We start from the raw sequence: 27,500 nt of genomic DNA on the forward strand, positions 1-27,500 counted from the left end.
ACATGTCATTTACAAAACGCATCTTACAGGAGACTTCATTTACAACTTATTTAGTGTTATAAATGAGGAGCCATCTAGTCCACTGTAGTTGATATAGGCATGTTCTCAAAGCAGTGGTGTCAGTGTTGAGTTGTCCTTCAAAACACAACCTGTCCTTATTTTCCCTGAGGACTAGTGGGTGCATTGATGGAAACTATCAGGTCTAGGAGCCATTACAGGATATATACTAATACTGACTATGAATGTTATGGTAGATGCAGAAATGAAAAAAAAAACTTTTTTAATGTTATAAAGATAACTTATTTCCATTTTTTTAACATCAGGTATTTTATGTCCACCAGCGTTAACATACTAAGAATACTGTAATTTGTAAATCCCTGGTTCATAATGAAAAGGGCTCTTTGTGAAGAGCCTTGTGGAGATGGCATTGAAAATAATTTTCCAAGACATTCTGGGTCCACCACCCTGCCCCAAGCTGGAAGACCTACGAGCCAATAGCTCTGACCTCCCGTAAACAGAGTCTGTCCAAAGCAGTTAGGTTTTGGAGCAAGTATAGAAACTACATTCCTCTTAAAAAAAAAAGAAAACAGAAAAAAAAAAATAAATAAATAAATAAAACTGAAAATTCTGAAAGTAAACATGAGGAGATGTTTGGAACCCTCTGGCCATTCACTAAATCACTCTGATCACCGTTATAACACAGAGATGGTGTGTGTAATAAGAGGGGTTTGATAACTATTAGTTATGGTTTGCTATACATAATGGGGGGGGGTTAGTACATGGAGTCGGAGGGGTTTAGTACATGGAGAACCCTGTGCAATGTTATTATGCACTTTAATTTGGATATTTATCTAATAAAATGTATTATGGAAGGTATTTAGGAACCTGTTAGCTTTGAAGTGAGGTGACTAGAAAGGGGTGGGAATAGTTGGGTTAAATAACACTACCTCAGTTTTTCTCCAGGTTGTCCGGGATTCATTGTTCATCACTACTAGTATCTGAAAGGATACCATAAAAACAAATGCATTTGGATAATAAATATTGACATAACTAGAAGGAGATACAAAGGGGAGCAAATATTACTGTTGATTATAAGGATTCACATTCTGTCATGTACCATTCTGGACCTCTTCAGGACTGATTCAGTCATTTTAAGAAGCTACTGGATCTTCTTTCCTCTGGACAAAAATATGTATAAAGTTTTAAAAAGGACATCAGGTGGAACGATCCAGAAATCCTCCAAAATAATTTCTTTCTGGGACCACATGGTTATTTGTATTATTTTGAATGGCAGAATTTTTTCTTGCTTCTTGATTTTCCCGAGCTACTGGATTGCAGAAATACTACAGTTTATCATTTGTGAAAACCGCATAACTCATTCATATTCATAAACAATCCTACACACACACACACACACACATACACACACACATTTTTTATATATATATATATATATATATATATATATATATATATATATATATATATATATATATACACACACACACACACACACACACACACACACACACACACACATAACATCAAATGGTTATTTGGTTATAGTATAAAATATAAGTTTTAATTTGTTCCAAAACCCAATGCTCATTTTCTCTGTATAAACTGATCTATGGCTAAACTAATGCATGCAGGGTCTTAAATGCAGTACCTAAGTTTGACCCTTAGGTGGCGTGGTGTCATAGCTTGATATTGCATGCTGGAATTAGTGAAACAACACCAGTGCAGATTAGCTTTATTTGCATGAGGAGTTGCTGTTAACAACGGATGGGATGGACTTGGGGATTAAAGAAAAAAAAGGCACTTTCACCTGTTTCATCTGTCCTGAAATTATAGTGAAATTCCATGTAAGCATCTGATAGAGCTGCACTCACTAACAGCTTGGATAACCAAGAGTGTGCATGTGGTTCACAGTCACGTACATTTTTGTATATAGTTGTACTATATGGTTGCTTGTCTTGTTTCATGTTTAAATTATATTTTGCACTGAATGTACCACAAGTTTGGGTGCTAGAGTAGTCTCTTTTTTGTGTGTCTATTTTCATATTTTTTGTCTTTTATGTGCAAACTCTAAAATCTTTTTTTCTTTTTTGGATTCATTGGTTAGAGGAGCTAAGGAAGACCCTAAGCAATAATGAAGGTTTATTATTATTATTTCCAATAATATCTCTTTTGAGCCTTTGCCTTTTGGGCACATTCATGACTTTATATGTCAAAATTGCCAGCTATACCTACATTTTAAATAATAATATGACAAAGGCTAAAGGGCAGGCCAGGTCTCAAACTCAGATCCTACAGGTGGTATTCACATGCCCCAACCACCAGACAAAAGAGCCAGCTCTTTGGCATAGCAGCCAGACAACCCATTTCACTTTTCTTAGTGACAGTCTCTGTCACACCACGGTCTCCCTTCAGGGAATGACAGTCTCCATCACACTGGCTGAACCCATGGGTAACATACCATGCACATCACACTTTCCTTGTGTCCCTCTCCTTTTGTGACCTTTTGTGACCATTTGTGATGAAGGCTGAACGCAGCAACCACAAAGACTTACACCATGACAAAGGTTTAAACAGTACCACATCTAGTCGATTGATGTCATCTCTGTTTGTAACATTCGACAGTGTTTCACTACTCCATGTGGCCCAAAAGTGGACTTTGGTCTCTCATCTACTAAGATAAAAGTCTTCTCATTCCTCTAGCCCTTATTAGGAATTAGAAAAATGACATTTTTATGACTGCAGTTTAATAAATCAGCAAAAATCCCTTTAAACAAATACTTTAAAAATACATAGAAAGGTTCCTTTCAAATGTCACAACCTGATATTTATATTATCCTCCAAACAGTCATACATAAGGGACTTTTCAGTAGAAAAAAACCTGGAGTTTCACTTATTACTGCTACATACTGGCAGTAAGGGCTTTTCCCAGTAGCAAGTTTCTCTGTGGTGGGTGTAACAAACATGAGATTTAAATATGACAGAAATGTTAATATATAAATAAGTTCATACTAGTTCAATTCATCTCAGTTTGCATACCACAACACCATAGTTCTGAGCGGTGTGGGGTGGGGGGATGACATGTCCTGCTCACACTACTCATATGATGTGTTAGGTTGGGTGGTGTGAGAAGTGTCTCCCACAAAGTTGTAATTAAACCTACTCCACTGCAGGACAGATCTTCATAACACAACTAATGGAGATTGGAGGAACTTTTTCACTGTTCCATGTGTCCATGTTCCCATAATCAATTATCCTCATCAACAACAACAAAATCGTTTTATCTCTTCTCAGATTACTGGGGTTGCCAGGATCTTAATTTACAAACCAGCTACATTCCAGGGGCTTTGAAAGGCCTATTTGTGGGAACCGAATATACAGTCAACTTTGCTGAAATGATGTAGGATTGAGTCCATGGATCAGAATATGTGTAAAGGCCAAAATGGAATAATATTTTGGCCTATATAAGTAGAACGTTACCAATCACTTCTGATCAAAATGCAATTAACTTTTTTTTTATCTTAATAAAATTAAACGTCATTTTAAAATGTAATTTTATCCGACTGTATCATTTTTACCCAAGGCTGATCGCGCTAGAGACAATGACGTATGTCATCTCCAAACCAACTCTGTACTTTTGAAAACCATGAAGAGGGAGGTCTCAGCGTTGTCTGGGAACAGTCGGCCGGACTTCAGCGGATCACACTGATATAAATTAAATGATTAAACTGTGTTTACCATACAGGCTGTTATCATCTCAACGGTAGGACTGTTATACCAGTCAAGCCAAAGCGAATGTGTTTTTAACTTCGCGATGAGGGGAAGTAAACTAAGATAGCTTAGCTGTCTATCTAGAGATAGTTAGCTAGGCAAATTTAGACACTTTTTCAAGTATTCGTGTCCAGAAATATGTTTAGTCTATCGTGGAAATAACGGCAGCCTATTTTCCGCTTGACTAAGGAGATGATGTACAGTGATATATCGTTGCGATTGAATGAGGAGTGTGGTACTTTCTTGCACTTCTTAGCCAGCTAAGATAGCTAGCATTAGCGAAGAGACAGCCTGCTGCCTAGCTATTTTATAATCGTAAACTGATTCATGTGGCGTGTAAAATAAAGAGAAATAGGGTCAGCTTGCTAGTTAGAGCCAAGTTAACGCCATGTGGGTATTGACACGGATTATTATTTTGTCGAAATTCGAAGAAGTTTGCTGGACTCGGTAACTTCCCCTATCAACAACCGGTTTCTGAACTAGGTTAGTCCGGTAACGTCGACGACTCGCCCCCTTCTGAAGTGGTTGCTGGCTGTTATTTCTCCAGGATCACGTCTTAAAACTATCCTTCAGCTAATATTTGTAGTTAACCAAACTTTAAGCCCCAGTAAGTTTGAACCGAGGGATAAGCAAGTGAGACAGACTGCGCTTTAAAATTCCCCGGCGTTGTTGGAAAGTTGGTCGGGACTCCTACATCGCGGGCCGATGGCGAGGAGACGACTGGACAGTCGTAGCGGCCCCGCGGGACTGCTCGCCGACGCTCAGACACCAGTCCTCACGGAACCTCTGGACACTCTGTTTGAAATCACCGGCGAGCTCGGCAGGTGCGTCATGTTGGATGTCTGTCCAGGACAGGGACTGAATAGGACACACTCAGAGCTTAATATAATGGGCTGGAAAACCTAGAATTACAGGCTTTGGCGAGGAACATGTAGTCCGGTTACTAGACTACTGACATAGACAGTTGGGAAGGATGTCTAAACGTTTTACAGTGGACGGGGAACTATGTAGCTACAAACGAGGTGTGGGCCTCCATGTCCTCAGTCAGGTACTGAGGAATACTGAGTTTGCTACATCCCTTGAAAAACAAAATGCTTCTTGGTCTGTCCCTTTCTGTTCTCCTTAACTATTCTGTTATTTAATTGTGTTATTTGTGTTTGTGTGTGTGTGTGTGTGTGTGTGCACTGTATGAAGGAAGGAAATTAAAATAGGAAGTAGACTACAGAAGTGTGAGAATACTGAACAAGGAGAAATGACAGTGGGAACCCCTTTTCCCCCAGCCTTAAACCATATGTGGACTATAGGATACATACATATGTTACAGTGCTTTTTTACATGCTTTCCTTAAACTGGAAGTTATTTTTACAGTTCATTTTCAGTGAAAATTGTTATAGAGTTTGTTTTGTGTGTGTGGGCGCGCGCGTACTTTTTATTGTGAGCATGCTGTCTAAAGGTCTTTGTATGCACAAGCTTGTCTTCATCCATGAGATTAGCATAAATGAAAATGTTTGCATTTTTGCAAATGTGGTGGTAGCCAGTATCTAAGAGACAAGAAACCTAAAGCACAAGACTGGGCTTGGAGGTTTGGTCCTTCGCTTGCTTAACTCAGCTGTCATACTAGTAAATTGTGTAACTAGTAGATTCACTTCTTTAGGCTGTGTATTTTAACCCTCTTGACACAGTGCCGAGGATATTTGAGCTCCAAGCTCTCTTGTAACGAATTAGGCTTTAGAATAATGTAAAATAAAATCTAACTAAATTTGTGTTTGGGGTGTGAATGTTTGCCTTTATACTGAGTACCTGATAAAAAGTGGTTGGGCAGCACAATAATTTATTAGCCTGTAATGCATGTGTGGTACATAAATGTTAATGGTGTTGAACTGTTCTTGATCCTACCAGGAAAAGCTGAAAGGCCTGGAGGCTCTCAGTTGAGTGGAATGTACCAACGAAACAGGAAGCACTACCATTGTGTCATAATCACTTTTATCTGAGCTGAATGTAGCAAAGAGACCGGAAGTGCTACCATTGTGTCATAATCTGTATTTACTTACTTCAATAAAAAAAAGAATTATTTAGAAATGCAAACGAAATAAAACTATAACTGTAATAAAAGTTGGGTTTAGGAATTGAGCCCTTTTTAATTCTTCAAGAGTTTGGGCTTATTTAATAGTGAAAGGGAGATGTTACAACTGTTAATAATAATAATAATAATAATAATAATAATAATAATAATAATATTATTATTATTATTATTATTAATACATTTAATGTATATAGTGCCTTTCACAGACTCAAGGTTGCTTTAATATGTAATATGTGAACTTCATTCCTCTCAGTAATGGATGATTTGATGAATATCTCATATAAGGATTTTATTGTCCCATATGTGATGCACCTCACATTTAAAAACAGATAGATAAACATTAAATACTGACCCACATATTTATAACCAAAATAAAACTCTGAATCGCCAAAGCTCCCACAGAATTCTCGTGGGATGATCTGAGTTGCTGAGGTGTGAAAATCCCAGCTACAGTCTGTGACCCAATTTTCTTCTCTGTCGTTCTCAGGGGGAAATTTGCAGTGGTGAAGAAGTGTGTGGAGAAGGCGACAGGGAAGGTGTTTGCAGCAAAGTTCATGCGGAAGCGGCGGAGGGGTCGTGACTGCAGGGCAGAGGTCATCCATGAGATGGCAGTGCTGGAGGTGGCCAGGAACAATCCACGTGTGATCAACCTGCACATGGCCTATGAGACCGAGCACGACGTTGTGCTCCTGTTGGAGTAGTAAGTGTGTGGTGCAGTTCTGGTTCTGAGACCAGAGTGGTGGTAGCCAAGGCCGTTGCTTTTACCGTGTGGAGGATGTTGACTTCAGAGTAATGTCAAAGCAAGCGCCATTGTTAGTGTAGTGGATTTGTAGCATTCCTCAAGATTTGTCCATTGTTTTTATTGAGGAGTGCACATATTTAAACTTGCATGTCTCCCTGCGTGTGTGCCTGCCTGTGTGTGTGCGTGCGTGCGTGCCTGCATGGGGTTTCTCCTCCCAGTGCAGCAGGCGGGGAAATATTTGACCACTGTGTGTCTGACGAGCTGATGTCCGAGGGCCAGATCATCCGCCTGATCCGCCAGACTCTAGAGGGCATCCACCTGCTGCACCAGAGCAATGTGGTGCACCTTGACCTGAAGGTCAGCTCAAGCTGCACTGGCTCCTGCTGATCTGCTCTTGTGACCTGAGCAAATCTTAAATGTCTTTACTTCCAGCCTAAAGGAAACTACTGCTGGGCGCACCATTTCAGAACTTGTGCATTGTCAGGCAGCTTGTTTATTCCACAAAGCCCAGCGACACAACAAGTGAAGTTAGGAACTCAGGATTGAACATGACTACTTCTTCCTTGCAGCCTCAGAACATCCTGCTGACAAGTTTAAACCCTTTGGGAGATATTAAAATTGTGGACTTTGGTCTGGCACGCCGGCTGGGCTCTGCTGGAGAGCTACGAGAAATCTTGGGCACGCCTGAGTATGTAGGTGGGTTGTACCTGAGTGAATATTTTATTATTTTTTTATTTTTATATATAAACTCTGATCTAATTTATTAATTGTTTTAAATCCAGCTCCAGAAATCCTGAATTATGAACCGATCACCACAGCTACAGATCTCTGGTAGGTTTAGGTTTGTAAGCTTTTTGTTAAACAGGTTCGGCAGGTTAAAATTAGATGCGTCTTGGGTTTAGTGTGACAGAATAATAATCAGAAATGAATCATCATCATTTGAGACTGATGAGATGTATAGGTTTTATCAGTTTTCATTTGTGTGTGTACTGTGGTGTTTTGGAATGTCATCCTATACAGGAAAATATTGCAGTATTGATTAAAATATGATTTACACTACTGTCTTGGACCCAACAGACAGTGTTGCCTTGTGTATTCTTACCTTCACATAGTTTCACGTTCCTTCTGTGTGTGTGTGTGTGTGTGTGTGTGTGTGTGTGTGTGTGTGTGTGTGTGTACCTTAGGAGCGTGGGAGTAATCACCTACATGCTGGTAACAGGAGAATCTCCCTTCGCTGACGAGGATAAGCAGCAGACCTTTCTGAATGTCTCCCAGGTGAATGTGGACTATAGCAGAGAGGCCTTCTCAAGGGTGTCTGAGCTCGCTGTCCATTTCATCCAAAAACTACTTGTCAAAGCTCCAGAGTGAGTCCCTCCTTCAAAAAAATCCTTAATTTTAGAACATAGGACATGATATTAGATGACTTAGGATTTTGTATATAAAGCAGTTAATTTTTTTATTAGTGAGGACAGAACAAACTTTGCAAGAAGAGTTTTACAGAAGTATATTACAAGTATAGGACTTATCAGTTATTTCCTTATTATAGTAAAGTGAACTTCCCTTTGTCCCCATAGTTCAAGGCCATGCAGCCTATATGCAGTCATTCAAAAGCTGTCTTGTAGAGCATTGTCTAATGTTCTGTGTATTGGATTTTTCTACCTCTAAACATTGTGTGTGCTGGGACCAGTAATAGAGGTTGTATGAATCCAGATGAACCCAGTTTTTTTCTGCATGAATGCTGAGATTCATGTAGTCTGTGAAATATTGCTAGGAGCTGTGAATGGAACAGTCTGATAACTTCTTGGGGTAGCAAGTGAGCGAAGTAAACCTGAAGTATTACAAAAGTAAATAAATTCAAGGAATTGTTGCCAAAAGATAATGTGTGTTATCTTCACACATGAGAGTACTGCACTACAGAAAACGGAACAAGCTTTTCTAGCAGCTAGCTAGGTCTAAACAGCATTGGCTGTGTTGTTTATTCTCACCAAAGTGTTAGCTTTTGCACTTGTATTTAGGTTTCACAGCTGGGTTTCTCAGTTTTTCCATGCCTCTTTTCAGAGACCGACCCAGTGCTGCAGACTGCCTAAGTCATCCTTGGCTGTGGCAGCAGGGCTCAGAGCCCAGTCCTGCTGTCCCGCGCACACCCCGGAGTGGGGGTAGTAAGTGCTCCGCCCCACCTGAGGACCTCGAAGACAAAGAGAACATTCTGGAATCTCCTCACGCCAAGAGGTTTCGCTTTGAGGAGGACTTGGTGGCAGGGAGGGAGGGCAGCCTCTGATTGGGTGATGTGGAAAATACACACATTCCTTCATTGGTTTCTGGTCATTTTTTTTTGATCGGCCCATGTATTAACCACAGCAGGACCGGCACAAATAACATCATGTTACTCTCCGAAATCTTCTGGTCACACCAAAGATGATCCAATGTTCATAGCATGAAGTCATACTTCTGCAATACTACATGTAAGCAGGGCTCTCTAAATCAGTGTCTTTCTTCTCCATATTTCAGCAGGTATTCTATTGTATGTGGTTTTATATATGTATTTTAATGTGGTCCAGTGTCTACATTTTCTGTGAACATCATTGGCAAATATTTATTTGAGGATGAATTCCAGTAAGGTGTCCATAGTATAATTTAAAGTAAAGCTATAAGGCCAGCACTGGAAACAAGGCCAAGGGTCCCTCTAGACCACAGATAATGAAATGGACCAGAGAAGCTTAATTTTCTCAACCTTTTTATTTTTGTTAACCAAGAGGGTGTGTAATATGACCAGGGAGATGCATTGGGTTGCTTGAAATGTAAGTCATTTCGAAGTGTGTGTATGCACGCTTCTGCTTTTGGTAATGAAACATCAGAGGGCTTTATAGGCCAGTGACTCAGCCAAAGTGACCTGTCACTCCCTAAATTGCTCGGATGTTCTTTAGCAAGGAACACATCCTCTTAGTCACTGGCAGTATGCCATAACGCATATGTTAAGGGAAGTAAAAGTCAAATAAATTGTACATTTTTTAATCTGTTTTCATTTTAAGGGAGATATTTTTTTTGTAGCTCTTACCACAAGCTATTTTCATTTTGCTGGTTCTTTTTACTGCCAACAAGTAATGGTCTCTGCATTTAATACGTGTGGCCGTTGTGTTACGTCTTTACCTGCGAGGATGTACATTCTGATTTGATTAGACAGATCAGGAGACTTGGAGTCGAATTTCCGTCTCATGTAATCTATGCACTCAGTCAGGGTATAGTCATGTTGTTTTTTTAATATAAACGTAATAGATCAGAGTGTCTGGTCTTGGCTCCTAAAATGCAATCGTGTTTGTCTGTCCTTCTCCATTCTGAGCCGCCTTCTCTCAGGGTCCACCGCACACCTCACTGCACAGGTCTCCCACATCTGATGGATTCACATACTTGTGTACTAATCTAGTGTATGTCATGGAGGCATGTATATGCATCAGCCTCTGCTGCCTCCTTATTGATCGATGTGCAGTGATTTTAATCTCAAAACATCAGCAAGCACAAGTTTGTCCAGTTGATGAATTTTGACCTATATTTTTAAAAGTCAGGTGGGATATGGCAGGTTGCAGCATTTATGGTTCCATTATTTAAAAAAAAAAAAACTGAAAAGAGTGTTTATGTAATTAATTGTATTGGTCTGGGATAAGTGGGGAACTGACTGATATCTGATTCATGCGGGCTGCTGTTATTGCTTTGAGATGATGTGCTGATGTATAAGAAGGTGAAATGAAGTAAAGAGTTAAGGTATGTGCAATGAGTTCCCAAAAAAGAATGACATGATGTGACGCTTTGTGTCCGACAGTTCAGACCCAAAGGAACCACAGAGATTTGGTATCTCATGTTTGTAAACATGGGAGTTGGGAGTGTTGGAACTGGAAGTGGGTTTAAGGCCCAGTGTGAGTCCTTGGGGTATAATGCTCTGTTGGTCTGAGGAGGTTTGAGGAATGTGTGTGTGTTTGTTTGCTGTGGGCTCATGTGGCTTTCTAGAGATGTCACCAGCTTGCAGTGTAAAAAGGGCCATTGTCCCCAAGATGGGCGTCAACCTGTGACAGGTCTATGTTCACTGTGTGCTGTCATCTTAAAGGACAAACAGGAGAAGTACTTCTGCATTGTTTAGGGGCATTAGGCAGGCAAAACTGGAATTCTTGGTAAACATGCTCGTGTGTCATGTTTAAAAGGACATATACTTGAGTCATGTATATGCATATACTTTTGTACATACATATACTTTTCTATGTTTGAAATTAACATTAGTTGATGTAAAAATTCATTTCTATGTCAGGATTTAAGTTATTTGAAATGTGTTTCACTGTAGTTGCAAAGAAGCATTATATTGCACCCTAGAGAAAAGACTGATAAAATCAACATACGGGTTTCAGATGTTCCTAAACACAATGTAGGGGATCAACAGTATGTGCCAAATTCTGATTCACTACTTCACTGGTTTTCAAATAAACATGATTTTAAATCCTTTTCAGAGTGCTTTGGCTGTCTTGCCTTAATTCCAGTTCTTTCTTCCTTTATAAGTACTTTAAACAACAAAAAAAATTCTTTAATAGCAATTTAAATTATTTTTCATAAATGTTGACAAATATGATAGTACTATGCACCAATAAACCTTTCCATTCTGTTATGAGTACACTGAGATGGATGCTTTGAAATTAGAGTCTTGGTAATATTTTTGCAGTAGTAGAGCAATGTTAAATTGCAGACTGATCCTGGAAATTGATATTTGAATTAAAAGTAGTTTCCTGAAAATCAAACTTTAAACATAATTCAGTTCCAGTGAATTTCTAAACAGTTCCACTAAAGTTCAGGTGGAAATTATATTTAAGCCCTGTGTGTGTGTGTGTGTGTGTATATATGTATGTATATATATATATATATATAATTTTATTTTTATTTTTTTTATCCACAATATTCCTATTCCCCATTGTGCCTTGCATGAAATATCTGCAAAACATCCGGTAAGCTGTAAACAGGTGCTAACAGCAAAAATGTGGGAGCATACTAAAACAAGTCCACCCATCTATGACAAGATGACGTAAAACAAGAACACCTCGCTTTGCCTCATGATAAATTCCTTGTCATGTTTACTGGCAGAAGAGTCAAAATTATATAAAAACTTCATTTATTCAATAACCATTATAGTAATTGGACTGGAATAAGTTAATTGAATGAATGGAGTGTTAATGAAACACCTTTTATACATTGCGAAATCAAACTCCTGTGATTAGAGAAATCTTGAGATCCACTGAGTACACTATAAAGGTTAGAGAAAGTAGCAAATACATGGTTACATACATGGTTTTACCTGGCTTAGATGTTTTATGGGTGTAAACCAAATTGGGTTTTGTTTGTCCTTCATATAACCAGTCTGCAATTATTTTCATTAACAAGTCAATGTTTTTGTCTGTGGAGGGATATCTTCCACAGATGTCCAGGGAAAGTAGAATTCAAGCACACGAAGCGATATAGGGCAAAGAAAGTTCAGAGAAATACATTTTAAACACCACAATGCATCTGACCCTTATGCTAGTACTTGAGCCCAGTAAATGAATGCTTCCCCTGTGCTCTTCACATCAGACCAGGAGTTTAAGAACACTGCCAACGCCAGTGTGATGGCTCCCTTTTTCAGCTCCCGACAAATGGCCTCTTGCAGCTGTTGCAGAGCAAGTGGAGAAAGCACATCTTTAAACCACTTTGAGACAGTTACCCTTTGACCCCTTCTTGCTTCACAAGGAACATAAAACTGAGGTAGTGGGTCAGAAGTGCTTTGTTGAATCCTAGCCTAGAGTTACTTAATACGTTAACACAGGAAACATACAGAGCAAATCCCAAGTATGGCTTGATGCATGGACAATGCCCTACAGCTACTACAGCAAAGACAGTTCCAAAACATGCGAATTATGCTAAAGATGAAAATAAACAAATCATTAATGCCTAATGACCCATCTGGTCTAAGCTACTTAAACAACACATTCAAAGAATACTCTGTTAACTTAGGTCTTATTATCTGTAGTATTGTTAACACTGAATATTAGCCACAGTTAAGATTACTGTGGGCACAATGTTAACACTAACTTTAGTCCTTGACAACTGTTGCCAGTTCTTTTCTGGTGGTCTGTTGTAGCCAAGACATAAAGTTGGATAGGGGTTGTCCTCTGTTGGTTTCCTGTCTACAAAGAGATACATACAAACAAACAAAAAGATTTTTCAGAGACTTTTTAAAGCAGAGACTCTGAAGCCACATTCCTCTGTCCTGTTAAGTCATTGGCAGTTGACGGAAGGATCATTGACTGTTCCAAATGTTCCAAAGAATCTATGTGCTTCCTACAGTCAATATATGCTAGCAACACTATTAAAGATCTCGGGACAATATCTCCTTAAATGAAATATCTTGTGGATTGATCATGTTCATTTTAGAAGCCTACGGGAGCAAGAGCGGTGATAAATGTATAATGCATGATTTAGTGTTTCTAGATTCTCTACAACCAGGGGATGAAGTTATCTCTGTTTTGGGGTTTTCTGTTGGTGATTTTATGGGAGGAACTCCGAATGAGTTTGGTCACTCCAGCCTTGTCATGCAGGTGTGGCTAGCAATGAATTCCAAGGAATTTAGACCAAACCTCTGGACAGCTCTGGCAGAAATTAGATTTAAGATCTATATGTATATTTTATCCACAATATTCCTATGCTGCATTGAATTGTAAATGTTTGAATTCATGAAGAGATGCAAACAGGAGACTTAAAGTGTACTGAGTCCTTTCCTAAGCAGAGAAAATACTGCACATCTGTACTGAAATGGTGAATATGAGATGTAACCTTATTACACAAAATAGATGGTTTACAGTGTCCGATGTGTGACTGTGACATTAAGGTCAGTAATATAACACTTATTACAATATTCAAAGTTTTACAACATACATTTTACATTTACATTTACGGCGTTTAGCAGATGCTCTTATCCAGAGCGACTTACAAAAGTGCTTTGTCATTTACTCATAGAATGTATCCAATTGCAGTACAGTAGGTTAGAATTAAACATACCAATGAACTAGAATACTGCAGAATACAGGGATGAATGCTGATACCAAGAAGTGCAAAATATATAAGGTCTATCTTAAACAATGATAAGTGCTATGAACAATAAGTGATAGAGTTTGTTAAACAACATAAACAATGCCCTACAATAAGTACTAAATGAGTCAGTCAATATGGGAGCAGGGTCAGTTGTCCTTTAAATATTCCATGAATAGATGGGTCTTCAGTCTGCGTTTGAAGACTGCAAGGGACTCTGCTGTCCGGACAGCAAGTGGGAGTTCATTCCACCATCTTGGAGCAGGACAGAAAATAGTCTCGATGCTTGTCGTCCATGAGACCTGAAGCAAGGTATTTCAAGCCGAGCCGTACTTGAGGTTCGAAGTGCATGAGGTGCGAATCGGGCTTTGACCATTGACCTCATGTATGAAGGTGCTGGTCCATTTTTGGCTTTGTAGGCAAGCATCAAGGTTTTAAATCTGATGCGTGCAGCTACAGGGAGCGCAGCTGTGGAGTAACGTGTGAACTTCGGAAAATTGAAGACCAGCCGTGCTGTAGAGGTTTGATGGCTCTTAGAGGAAGACCAGCAAGTAGCGAGTTGCAGTAGTCTAGCTTTGAGATCACAAGAGACTGCATCAAACTGACTTTCATGTAATGGGCACATTATGTACAAGATAAGCATAACATTAGACTTTTGTATTACAAATGCACTGAAGTTGCACTGTACAATGTAGGATTTTTTAAAACCTTATCTAGATTATATGCAGGAAAAAGCTCTCCTTGCAACTGTTTTAAACATAATGGTAAGGTGTGATTTTTAATATCCAACAGGTATTGGAACATACTAAAGTCATTTAGACACATGTTTACATTTAGAAAAATGTTATTTTGATAGAACTGCAGTAATAAAAAACATCTGTTCTTGGAAATCTATTAATACTGAAATACATTTAAAAATCCTTATGTGTTCTGATTAACTATATACAAGACTTAAAATGTAAAAAAAAAAGTTCTAAAAAGTTATTTTAATGTGTTCATTCAGTTGTACAAAAACTCATTCAGTGCATTCAGTTGTACAAAATTTCAACTTATTCTATCTGTACTAATTGAAGGTACTTTTTGCACTCACTTTGCCAGCCTCAAAGTCAACAGTTTTACAATAGCCATTGTCACAAAGCAGCTTTACACACGTAGGAGTCCAAGCTGCCAGCGGGCAAGCCAAGAGCAGCAGTGAAAAAACTCCCTAAGATCACGAGGAAAAAACCTTGAGAGGAACCATGACTCAAAGGGGGGGCCCATCCTCCTCTGACCAATAACCAACACTAAAATAGCACCAATATAACCAATAAAGAGAGAAAAGAATAAGGGAAAAAAAGAAAGAAAGAAGCAATGTTCTGGTTTTCTAGAAGTCCTAGTCTGGTTTTGATGGTGTGTATCCGAAAACCATCGTTCGTGAGGGCCTCATCTACTACTCGTGGCAACTTGTGCTTTATTAAGTAATATTCCCTAAGATGCTCTCCCTGCACTTTTGTGTACTTTTCATCAATAGGAATGTCCTAAATTAGGTGTCTCTTTGGTGTCCATACAACTAGTTTGCATATCTCAAACATAGCATGTGGACCATTTGATTATTTTTTAAATTTCCCATTCTCAGTGTGGATGGTTGTGCAGCTCTACTAAGGACACTGAGGATTTGAATGGGCATTTCACCTCAAGGAGCTGTGAACCATCAAAGATTCCATCTTGGCTGGCTGCTATCCTTGGGTGATCAGAACAGACCACTAGGTACGCTTAACTGCCACTGATGTGACCACAGTGTCCATTTTGTATTGGAAATACATCAACATGGGAGATTGACTTTTTGGTGACCATTGATATATAACAACCAGTCTTCTGCTGGCAAACCAATAAAAATAACTCAAAAAGACATCGGATGATCCATATTTCATCACCTGACACTGCTATGCTAAACGGTCTATAATTAACTGCATTTCTTGTGCTTTAATAAACTGAAATGTGTCAAATTTCCACCACACAGTCTTCTTTATCCTGCTTTCGGTACCCAGTGTTCTACTCCAGCACTGGAAGGACACCAGTGTTCTGCTCATCTCATTTGAGGCCATTTTTCCTTAAAGCACCAGTTCAGACACAATTTGTTCAATAAGAAACAAAGAACCCAGTGCTTAATCATTTAAATAGATGTTACTTTATTATTACGTAAACAGAGCATAAGATAACCAGTACACTTTTAAATACGGGAAATACCATTTTATAAATAAAAGGAATGATATGAAAAACAAAAAAAAAAACCTTTCAGTCCATGTTCTCATGCAGGAACCATCCACCCCCCCCACTCCCACTATGAATTATGAAAAAACGTGGACAAACTCATATTCCTTTAAATTAGTGCATAAACTGCCTAGCAAAGTTATTTGTCCTCCTTGAAAAAAATAGAATAATTGTAGCTATATAATTACAGACTTTATAGTTACATATAATTTAGAGTTCATACATGTACTGTCAGAGAGTTTACTATGCATTTCATGTCACTGCTTAAACAAAGTCTCTCACTCAGTGGGGACTACTAAAACATAAGACCATAAATCTTTCCTTCAGCCATTTTCTCATGTTTAATGATGCACTGGTTACGTATTAAATTTACTTAATGATTTTAGAATGTAAACCTTTCATTTTCAAGTTACACTATCAACTTGACAGCAGAACAAAACTGCATGCAAAACAGCAATGAAACTAAATGGCAGTCTATGCAGCTTAAACAAAACATTACCCAGAACCAAACAAAGAACATTTTCTAAAAACGTTTAGCGAGGGATCAGACCTCAGGGAAAGAATAATTAATTTTACATTCAGTTATGTCATTGCTCAAAGATAAAGGACCTGTGTATAAAGATAGCAGAAATGAAGCTAAAATTAAACACATGCATTCGAGTTTCAGCTGAGATTTTTAGCAGATTTAGTGCTGTATGCTTGTGCGTGTCTCACACATTTGCGGAAAAATGATAGCCCTTAGAACACACAGGAAGAGGTAATTTAAGCAGTGCAAAAATGATTTCTTACTTAACACAGTCTTTTGGATTTTAAATATGCAAACCAAGTATACTCTCTATCCAGAGGTTTGGTCTAAACATATTTAACCTTACATTTTAACAGTCTTTACTTGAGAAGCAGCCAGTGTAGAGCAGAAGCTGTAACTATATTTGTGCTTAGCAATGAAAAGTATTCCACATAAAGGTTTGAAAAAGCAACCCTGCACAATAGTCAGAACTCTTTAATGACCCGGAAGTGATTCTCAATGGAGGCAGGTTCATCCTCAAAGTGCAGCCTGTGGGTCACACAGGCCCCAAGCTCCTCCAGTGTCTTTATGAAGCTCCTGTGCTCCCGCCCCACCCAGGCCCTCATTGGGTCCTGCACCTCATAGGGCGTGACATGGGCGTGCAGGGCCACACCGCTGGTCGCCAGCTCACTCAGAGCACGCTTATCTGTCACCCATGTCTCGCTGCCTCCGGGGTGCCCTCCGTCCAGCCAGTACACGTCCGAGATTCTGTCCAGGAACGGCCGGAGCTCCGAGTCTGCACGGGCCCCAGCTAGCTCGTACACCATCTGGTTGAGCACTACACATCCCTTGCTGAAGCCCACCAAGCTCAGGGAGAAGTCTTGAGGGAGGGGCAGAGGGACAGCAGCGCCCCCTAGGGGAGGCAGGGGATTAGGGAGGCCTGCTTGCTCCATGCCATGACCCACGAGGCCCCTCAGTTGGCGGATGGCCCCATAGTCTGAAGAGTGTTCTGGAGCTCCAAACAAGTTGCTCTCCACAAAGTTCTGGTAGCAGCTGAACTTGTGCAAATACATGTGAGATGCACGGATCACCCAGATATGACGCCCAGGGAAGCGGTTTCCCATGATGAAGGCCACATGCTCCAGGCTCCAGGACAGCCACGGGACTGCCTCGGCCTGCACTGCCATTTCCTGCTGGAAGTTCTGAAGGACAGTGAGAGAAAAATTATATGGTTCGCGCACATGCATATTTAAAGCTGATTACATTTCTTGCAAGAGATATAACAGACTAATGTATGAGTTGGAATGGGTAATAAATTATCCTTTCCTGCTAGTTATTTAGTGGCAGAGTTAACAAATTTACACACAGCACATCAAGAGCGCTTTCAGGGTACAATACCACAGTTATTATTTGACTGGTCATTGATCTCGTTCTTGATGAGCACGTCTGTGATGTTTTTGTCACCAAGTTCCAAGTACTCAGAAGTGAACTGACTGATGGTAACTTGTTCTCTGCACAATGGTGTCATGTATCCAGTGCCATATTTCTAGTTGGCTCTTTTATGGGTAACCTCAAAAAAGGGAAGCAGATGATATGTGCATGTATGTAGAAATGCATATCAGTGTACATATTAAAAGCATCCAGCTAACACCGGGAACCAGATCCCTAATGAAAAAGGCGAATAAAGATTGATAATTCTCACAGCGTATAGGACTCAACTTGCAACTGAATACAAAATGTAAGGTAGCCTATTGGATTAAGTTACATATATATGTGTGTGTGTTTCTCACGATAAACTAGAAACATATTCATCCGAGTATAAACAGCCCTGGCCCAACACAAGCTTAGCATGTAATTAAGCCGCTAGTCTGAAGCGAGCGACCAAAAATAGATGAGATGAATTCAGATGAGACCGAAAAGCGCCTGTGTCCAGTGAGTCTGCATATTTAACGCTGACAGGGCTTCATATGCGTGGCCTACACTGGTTACTTTGTACGCAGTTTTAGCAGTTAACGCTGCTCAGTTAGCTAGCTAGACAGCTATGTAGCGAGATGAGAGTATTATTTATTTAACAGGTTTTAACTAATCATCACACCGAACTAACGCCAGCGAGCTCAACTATAGCTTTCCAGCTATACTGTGTACCAGGACCAGCTCGGGGGCAAAAGGCAAGGATGCTGTTCATTCCAGGTCCGTGTCTCGCTAGATTACGTGTTAAACTAACCTGGATGTCGCCGGGAAAGAATACAACGTGTGCATTTGCACTCTGCAGGCCTTCGGTGTGGTTGTCGCACCGTCCCGGTGTTTCCGCAGCAGGGCTCAGCAGCAAAATGTCATTTCTGCGGTGCTGTTCGTAGCCGGGGACGCCGGAGAGTCGCAGAAGTCTCCCTGTAGTCCTACACAGCCCTGGTGGTTCCGACGAAGTCCCAAATGTAGTGCTCATCGTGTGGGCCAGCGCAACGAGCGATAATCTACTTACAGCCGAGCGGATATTCACCATGGGCGGAATGGGTCTGTGCGCAGTAACGTGCTCACGATCTGCAGCCAAACACAGCCCCAAACCCTCCGCATCACTGCCGTATCTACTGCCGTATCTGCAAGGTCAGTAAAAATACTTCAAGGTTTGTTTATTAGGCTGCCTAATCCGCCACAGTCTGTAGTCTACTTTAAGCAGTATTTGCTACACAACATTAAATTATGGCTCAAGTTTTGTTCACTCACACAAAAAGATATTTGTGGTGCCCGCACCCCAACGAGCCAAATCACGAGGGGTTTAAGGTCTTGCGCAAGATGAACTTCAGCCTGGCAGATGTTTGTTTTAACTGACGTATCCTTCGAAACTCAGTTAGAGTGACATGTAAGGCATGTGCCAAGAAACAGACGCATAGTTTTGCTATAAAGATTGACCGTGTTGATTTGTAAATCTGCATGGCGGAAATAAACGTTCATCGCTATGTAACCGCGTTAGTAGGGCTGCGTGTACCCAACTCGACGCTACTTACACAAGAGTAAGACACCAACATACTTAGATACTGTTACACGAGGAAGAAACGGAATTGTACAATCATTGAAATGAAAACATTTTAATTTCTTTTGCAAAATCGATTTTCGTTTGCAATAAGCTATTTTTGTATCCTACTGAAAATGGGGCGACGGTGTTCGTTGAGAGTGCAAATACTGTAGTATAGGTTATTGTACATGTTTTACAAATGACGTTAGAGCTGGTACATGCTGATTTGTTTTAAATATTTGTTTTAAACTAGTTTTAAATATTCTTACATTTATGAGAACATTTTCCTCTAACATTCTTGATGGAAAGTGTAAGTAAAAAGTCATGGTGTTTTATAATTTTATAAAGCCAATTTTTTAGTTTACCTAAATTATCTACACATTTGTTAACAGCAAATAGAATAGAAACTAGTAAGAAAGCAATGAAATTATCCAACAGCTTTCTATCTATTCCCACACATCACCTCTATGTATGGGATAAGTGTGGAGGAAAGAACAGGGATTTTTCGCTAGAAACATCTGCACTTGTAAGCAAGTTGGACTTTGTCTAAATACCTCAGAAGTTATTTCTTTGCCCTCCCTATCTAACTCTTTTACTCTATGATGGAAGATGATGTCCATGAAGCCACCTTGCTGGCTGTTCCAGTAACAGAGGAGGCGGGAGAAGCTGTTTCAAACCATTGGATGCATGAGTGGACTCTACCCAGGACGTGTCTGCAGATGTTAAACTGACAGCACTACAGGCAGCGCCAGAGAGGACAGAAAACATGAGGGGAAGCTGTGTGCAAATATAGGCCAAGTCAAATGAATGAAATTAAACACAAAACCACGCTTCATTAAACAGCTATAAAAGCTTCCCACTCTTCATTCTGGATGGTATAATTGTATGGGTGCATATATTATGATGTTGCATGCAACATTTAAAAAGGCCTTTCACTGATCTCTACTTTTAGGCAAAACTATATTGTGCAACAAGTATAAGTCAGTTATCACTGTTCAGTCCTGGGTATGAGTAGCCACTACGAGACTGAGAGTTGCATTCATAATTTGTGGCCTTAAACTGTGATCTGCTGCCATGTGTATGAAGGGCATGCTTTTAAGGGATTTATGAGCGTATCTGTTTCAAGCATCACAGCTTGTTTGGTTCATTCCTCCTGCTCTAGGTATTCTTCCAGGGACACACAGGAGTGAGATGCATCCTGAGATGCATGTATACTCACAACACAGGTCCAGGTTTATTGTTTCCTCCCAGTCACATGTTCAGGGGTGTGGCTGACTACCTAAACACACACAAAAAAATAGTGACTGGAAGTGTTTTGAACCACTTCCACAATTTTTGTAACTGTGAAACAAATGTAAATTCAGCTTTTTATTGTTTCAGAAGATGGCCTTTGCACTTGGTCGCCGGTTGGTGACCTGCCTTCTTAATGTGTCTGAGGCTCGCCAAAAAGATTTAGTGGAGAAGGTGGCTCAGGCCGCCATCACTGACCAACATGGTGAGGATGCTGCACTAATGCTTCATGGCAGAGCAGCACTATGCACATATACAGACTCCATCTTAGTCACGCAAAGACTTACTTTTGATTTCTACCATCTGTTCCTCAGGAGGAAGACGAAAGGACACCACCATTCTAAACATATTCAGTGACTATGACTACAACCGTTCTGTCATCACAATTGTGGCAAACATTGAGCTAATCAGTAAGTCATCTGAATGCATCTTTCCTCAACCTTCCAGGTTTCGGTCTGTTAGGTGGTATTTTTATTTGGTATTTGTGGTTCTGAACGTTATAGGGGAGGCAGTTCTCGCGGCGTGTGAGAGGGCATGTGAACTGATTGACATGAATGCACATGGAGGGGTTCACCCAGCGATGGGGGCTGTGGACCTAGTGCCCCTGTATCCTCTGGGAGAAGACGTGGGTTTGGAGGAGTGTGGGAAAGAGGCTCGGGGTGAGACACAAAAATCACATTACCTGGTAATTGATTAAAGAACACAAATAACATCATATTCAGCATCTCACATACATGTTTGTTTCTGTCCAGCTCTAGCCACTGCTCTGACTGAGCGCGTACTGGGCACCAGCGTATTTTTATTTGGCTGGGCAGACGTTCCACTGCACCGTGGTCTCGCCCAGAGGAGAAAAGAACTTGGCTGGTTCCGGAAGGTTCCTAGCATAGCTGCCGTCTTGCCGGATGTTGGACCACAGCCCACAAGAAGATATGGAATAACAGGTGAGAACTTTGGTTCTGTGGGAAAGGTAGTATTATAATATCAGTCCTAAAATGTCTGTTTGACACCCTGAGTTTGGCTGGAAGTAGTGGGCAAAGTCCGTCAGCCCTGTTGCGGAATCGTCAAGGCGTTTCATCACCCGAGGTGGTCTAACAGTTCAAGGGTGGTGGAAAAATTCCTATGCGTTTAATCTCCCATCTCTATGAGGTCATGAAACACATCACATGACATTCACTCAAGTCTTAAAAGTCTGAATTGGTGTGAAACTGTCAGGGTTGAGATGTTAAAATGTCCCTGTAAGTGATCATCACTGACAGTATTCCCCAATGCTCTATACCATTACTCTACACTATAGTCACAGAGATACTTACTGGCTAGATATGGTAGTATCTAGTGTAATTGTTTTATACAGCAACACTCACCAAGCCTCCTAGCAGAAATATCTTCCCCTATAAGGACTAAAGAAAGTATATCTCTATTAGGATGGTGGAAGACTACTCCCCCATGCCTAAAGCTGCACACAAAATCAAGAAAAACCCTCTTCCTGTAGGTGTTGGTGCCAGCCCTTATGTGATGACCTGCAATGTAACCATGGATACCCAGGACCTCACCATTGGCCGGGATGTGGCAGCAGCCATCCGAGAGTCAAGTCCTGGCGGGATCCCAGGAGTCCAGGTCATAGCCTTGCCTCATGAAGGCACTGTAGAAATTGCCTGCAACGTAGAAAGTGTGGGAGAAAGACCCTCACCTGGTCTGGCTGCTGGCATGGAACCCTGGCCAGAGTTTAGCATCGGTGATCAAACATTCTGCCATGCGCCAGCCTCTCTTATCGCTGCCTATGTCAAGCGCTTGGCTGGCCACCATGGGGTGGTCACTAAAGGCACAGCACTGGTAGGGTTCACACCACAAAAATGTAAGGCCCTAGCTGAGCAAGCTCTCACTCAGGGCATCAGAGAGTTCTGGAAAGAGTTGCAAAGTGTGCAAATGTGATTATGGGACATGGGAAGTGTATATTTCCCTTTTTTTGCTGCAAGTAGAGGGGGCAGCAAAACAAAAGTTGGGCACTATTTATGAATGTTTACACATACACAAGTTACAGTTGGTTCCTCAGCTAAAAGGATTAAAAAGTTACAGAAGTATATTTGACATAAAAAAAATAAATAAAGCATCAAATTTATCATGCTTCAGTGATATGTATTGATCTTTCACTTATGCATATTTTACAAATATGGTTTAAAACTTGCAAAATAGAGATTGGAAGATTATGAAACATCATAAGTGGGTAGGGTATGTTGGAACAGCTTTTAACAAAGGTTTTAATTAGAACCATTTCTAGAATTAGCCATTTTCCTATATCTGTACATCGCAGTTACAGGTAATAAAGTTAAGCTATTTGGGTTCTAGTAGTAGATGCTGGGCACAGCCCTGTCTACCATGACCCCCCTAGCTTTCCCAGGCACACTAACTGCCTATAGACTAGTGATCATTTTTAAACTGCACATGCTAGTTTGTGTGTAACATAAAACGCATACAAACTTAACAGGATTTCTTATTTTCTAGTTTATTCCTAATTAAATAAACCTAAGTGTCGGAATCAAACTATCACCTCTTTCACACAGTCACTTTTGGTATGTTTTTTGGCCAAGGGGATAAAACCCCAGTTAAAAAAAAAAAAGAAAAAAAAAAAAAAAGCAGCCAGTAGAATCAGGGTACATGCCTGCCATAGCAGACAACCACTCCTGAATTACAAGACAGTACGTGTTCACTAGAGATTAAATGAAGAAAGTGCATCAAGTGTTCAAGTAGGGTGTATAGTTTTCCCACAACACATTTAGGGAAGGGATGTGGAAACCATGTCGAAAAGACCAGCACTGTGTGGTGATTTAAAACAAACTGGCATAACTCCAGCAGCTGTAGCTGTTCTACACCATTACAGTCTTGGGTGATGACAGTCTGCTGATGGGACTAATACAAGACTCAATTGGCAGTTACATTGCAGAAATATTCAAGCTTGGTGAGGATCTGGAAGAGGGGGTGGGACCAGGACAGTGGTTACACAATCAGGGTCTCATCTCTTTGAAGCTCGTCTGGGATCCCTGCCGTTGCTGATGGTGACTGACGGTTTGGGTGGGGCAGGGACTGCCCCTGCGGTCACTGGTGGTGGGCCATTGCCTAGTACACGCCCATTGGTTCTTCCAGGAGCGCCGAAATTTGGAGGAACAGGGGCAGCACTATTGGGAAACGTCTGCATGGCCCCGTTTCCTGCTAGTCAAAACCATTTCAAATAAGTCTGGAATCAAATATCACTGTTTAACTGTTCATAAGAGTGTTTTGGCAACATTGCAATGTAGCAATTGCATGCCAATACAAGGAAAGCATTAAAAGATTCTAACAAAAAAAAAAAAAAAAAAAAAAAAAAGTTCCATTACCTGCCTGTCCAGGAGTGCCCACGTTTTGATTTGGTGGAGAATTTCCACGCTGTTCTTTACCCTGAGGGGAAAAGGGAGAGATTAGCAACTGAGCAGCTTCACAACAGGAAATATCCAAACTGCCATACTGTCAGTTCAGTACCCACTTCAACTCAAACTGCAACAGCCACCCAAAATCAAATATTTAATTAGTGCAATTCACTAAAGACTGCCACAAGTCTATTTTTTTTAATCAGTGCAAATATTTGATTGCTCTGAAAATCTGATTTTTTGTTTAAGATGAAATGGAAAAGAAATACATTTCCCCCCCATGTAATGAAACCATAAATGATAAAGCACACATTAAAATGTGCTAGCAGTTGGCACTGCCTTATGAATAAAACCTTACCCCTTTGTTCTGTTGGTTGGCTTGGGCTAGCAGCTCAGGATTTGGTTCACTGAAATTTGGAACCTCTGAATACACCATGCAGAATCTGGAGGAGCAGTAAACTAGGTTGCAACACCATTCCACAGATCTCTCATGAATAAACAGACAAATGTCAAATTATCCATAATTCCAGCCAGTTTAGAAACATTAATTCAAGATCAACATTCAAACTAAAGTGTCCTCGGATGGGATGTGAGCCACTGCTTACTCTCCAATTTTCTGTAGGTCTCCACCTCGGCCAGTGTACAGGGTAAGACAGCCCTTCCATATAGAAGCATAACTACAAAGAGGGGAAAACTTCACATGCAGCAGCACATACAAAATGCATCATTTGGCCAAATACTAAACTAAACAGTAAAGTCAACACAAGTTATCGTTATGATCCGCAAAGTGTGCATTAAAAAGGCATTACCCTCGTGTAAGGCGAATGATGTCCCCTGGCTGAATGAGGCTACCCAGTTCATCCCAAACAGAGATGGCGATACTTCCGCTCTTATCAGCCACTTTACAAGAGCGCACTTCATGACCGTCTTTTGTCTTGGTTACGCGACCTAGAAGTGAAAGCACACCAGGTGACAGCAGTCCTGTCGCATTTTAACATTCAAATTCCAAGCCACAATGAAATACAGAAGAGACAAAGCCACCGGATGTTAATACAAGCGAGAAAAGCAGCCGGGAAAACACATTAGTCAAGTTCACAGGAATCGGCCAAGTCACCAAAGCTGAACATCGATCCCACTGTCACTTTAAGGCGGATGGGGGAAAAAAAAAAAAGAAGAAACAGCTAGCCAATTTGTCATGAGAAGCACATCATTCGGTAGCACAACTTACCTATTTCCAAAACTATAAAGACGATGTTTAGATTTTTCGATCCTGGTTTCACGTCTTTTATCAAAACCACCGCTTCGTTGGAAATATTCGACATTTCTGGAGCGCTAGCGAGGCTAGCTTAAGGCTAACGCGACACAAAGCAGCATTCGGTATAGCTAGCGCCCCGGCTAGCTAAACGACAAACCAGTCGCGAAGGTAAATCTGTGGCGAGCCAAGATTGTCTCCAAACTTGTTAATTTGGCTCTTTAATCAAATCGGTCCGACCGATACGTCCTTATTGTGAGATAGCTACGAAACTTTAGAAACTGGTAAACGTTAGCCAAGTCACTGTATGAGGCAGTGTGCTTTACATCAAAGTCATCGAGCCATGTTATGAAAGGGGAAATCTTTTTAAAACTGATTTTAAACTAGACAAAAAGCTATTCCTTTTTTAAAAAAATGCTATTAATCAGAACTGTAACCCTCCGGCATTTTCTGGGAAAAACAAGCAGGCCGTTTGAACGCGGATAAAATGACATTAAAAGTAGCGAGCCATGCCAGGGTGATGCCTACGCACCGCTTTACCGCGACAATGTAACGAGTTTAAATGTAGCCAGCGCTGGATTTCCGCCACAGTTCTAGATAATGTCCTCCGACTGCATCTCACTCCCTGGGTGTCTTACACAATGAAAGCGGTGATGGTCACAATAGATTTGGTAGCCAACTACAGCTAGGTTAGCTAGACGAAAATGTATTTCTATACTTTCAGATACTTTAGGTTGTTAACAAAGATGATTGTTGCACCATCAGCCAAACAACGTCTTAAAAGCGATGAAACTACTGATCTATTTTACGCGTTCAAAAAGCTCAGCTAGCAAACTTTTTCCTTTAGTTAAAAGTCTGGCATTCAGCCATTCATAAACTCGCTGATGGGTGTTAGGATTAAATAGCTGATTAAACAATTTACCTAAGGGTTCCTATATGTGAGGTACTACAAACATACGAGCATATCAAAACCTGACCTCGGCAAAGAAAAATAAGGAAAGAAAAGAGAGGGGGGAGAAAAGCCCTTCGTCCCTTTCATATTCTCACTATCTACTTCCCTAACAAAGCGCTAGAACAACGCCAACGTGTGTGCGACGGTTCTTATATATATAGCGACGAAACCATTATTCTGCAAAATAGGGGGAACTGCAATGTATGGATGGCATTGAATAAAATAGATGGTATTTACCGGGAGAATTTGTAAATTACATTTGTTTAAAAAAACATTATATACATCTGTTTGAATGCGTTTGTTTGCATATTAGAATGAAACACACAATGTACAATACACGTAAATCATTGGTGCTTTCCGTGTTCGTGTTACAATGATCTCGATATCTGATTGGTCACAACAAGGAATGTGGCCGCATGGAAAGAAAACAGCTACATACCATTTCCGTGTCCTGTTGACGTGTAATGCGGTTTGATTATAACTACAGTTCTTAAATGTTTGTAGCGATATCCAGATGTATTTATTTATTTATTTATTTATTTATTTTTGCTTCGAGCGTATTCTGTTGTAAGATGAGCTGAATTAATGCTAATGTTTTGCACAACAGTGTCTCGCATACAGGCTGTATGGTTTATACGGCCGTCTGATCGGTAAAAGATTACGAGATTACGGGTTTATATGGCCTACATAGGATTGACAATTTATCAGCAAATGGCCAAATGTGGATGCACCTAGAACTCCCCTCCTTTTAAAGTTAGGCTAAAGTTATTTTCTTCATAGGAAGATTAGAGAAATCATTCCAGAAAACCAGTAGATAAAAAGGAGAGATTATGAATGGTTTCATCATAACGTTGACAAAAAGAGTAATGTGACAGAAGGATTACATTTAGAAAGTGTATAGTTTACTGTGGAACAATTATAAATTTTCACTATCAGGAAATGCATCAAAAACTAATATTTTAGGGAATCTGGAAGGGAATATTTTCCTATAAAATCTGCTTAGGTAAACAAAATTCCATTACTGCCAAAGAGTTGGCTAACTATAACAATATTCTTTTCAACTTGTTTTGGATAAGATAAACATGCATTTTTTAAAAGTATGATATCCTTATTCTTTATGAAATATGTATGTGATGA

At 40.2% G+C, this 27,500-nt stretch overlaps 4 protein-coding genes across 5 annotated transcripts in view; 2 read left to right on the top strand and 2 right to left on the bottom strand.

Moving 5' to 3' along the window:
• The first annotated feature begins 3,655 nt into the window (after positions 1-3,655).
• Positions 3,656-11,099, top strand: stk17b (serine/threonine kinase 17b (apoptosis-inducing)). Its single transcript, XM_027006850.3, has 7 exons — positions 3,656-4,613; positions 6,360-6,572; positions 6,833-6,971; positions 7,184-7,310; positions 7,397-7,445; positions 7,799-7,978; positions 8,673-11,099. Exons 1-7 carry the CDS (start codon positions 4,495-4,497, stop codon positions 8,890-8,892), a joined length of 1,047 nt encoding a protein of 348 aa, XP_026862651.1. The 5' UTR covers positions 3,656-4,494; the 3' UTR covers positions 8,893-11,099.
• Positions 11,100-15,850: 4,751 nt separating this feature from the next.
• c9h2orf69 (chromosome 9 C2orf69 homolog) lies at positions 15,851-18,961 on the bottom strand. The gene is made up of 2 exons (XM_027006806.3): positions 18,686-18,961; positions 15,851-17,663 (listed from the first exon to the last, which is right to left on the bottom strand). Exons 1-2 carry the CDS (start codon positions 18,959-18,961, stop codon positions 16,947-16,949), a joined length of 993 nt encoding a protein of 330 aa, XP_026862607.1. The 3' UTR covers positions 15,851-16,946.
• A 1,890-nt stretch (positions 18,962-20,851) lies between these two features.
• Positions 20,852-22,882, top strand: ftcdnl1 (formiminotransferase cyclodeaminase N-terminal like 1). Its single transcript, XM_027006802.3, has 5 exons — positions 20,852-20,966; positions 21,076-21,171; positions 21,265-21,420; positions 21,514-21,702; positions 22,251-22,882. Exons 1-5 carry the CDS (start codon positions 20,855-20,857, stop codon positions 22,688-22,690), a joined length of 993 nt encoding a protein of 330 aa, XP_026862603.1. The 5' UTR covers positions 20,852-20,854; the 3' UTR covers positions 22,691-22,882.
• Positions 22,883-23,245: 363 nt separating this feature from the next.
• nabp1a (nucleic acid binding protein 1a) overlaps positions 23,246-27,500 on the bottom strand; it is a 4,424-nt gene continuing 169 nt past the window's right edge. Inside the window, exons 1-6 of one of the 2 annotated variants that reach the window (XM_027006808.3) lie at positions 25,388-27,500; positions 24,969-25,107; positions 24,765-24,836; positions 24,518-24,602; positions 24,130-24,190; positions 23,246-23,962 (exon numbers count right to left, since the gene is read on the bottom strand). The exon at positions 25,388-27,500 is cut by the window's right edge and continues 169 nt beyond it. In XM_027006808.3, coding sequence (XP_026862609.1) covers positions 23,769-23,962; positions 24,130-24,190; positions 24,518-24,602; positions 24,765-24,836; positions 24,969-25,107; positions 25,388-25,481 — 645 coding nt within the window. In that variant the 5' untranslated portion in view covers positions 25,482-27,500 and the 3' untranslated portion in view covers positions 23,246-23,768. Of the gene's footprint in view, positions 23,966-24,129; positions 24,191-24,517; positions 24,603-24,764; positions 24,837-24,968; positions 25,108-25,387 lie in introns of both variants that reach the window. The other variant, XM_027006807.3, reaches the window with a different exon arrangement.

This window comes from Electrophorus electricus, chromosome 9 (genome assembly GCF_041902795.1).
Source record: "Electrophorus electricus isolate QZ-2024a chromosome 9, ASM4190279v1, whole genome shotgun sequence".
In the NCBI taxonomy this organism is placed as follows: Eukaryota; Metazoa; Chordata; class Actinopteri; order Gymnotiformes; family Gymnotidae; genus Electrophorus; species Electrophorus electricus.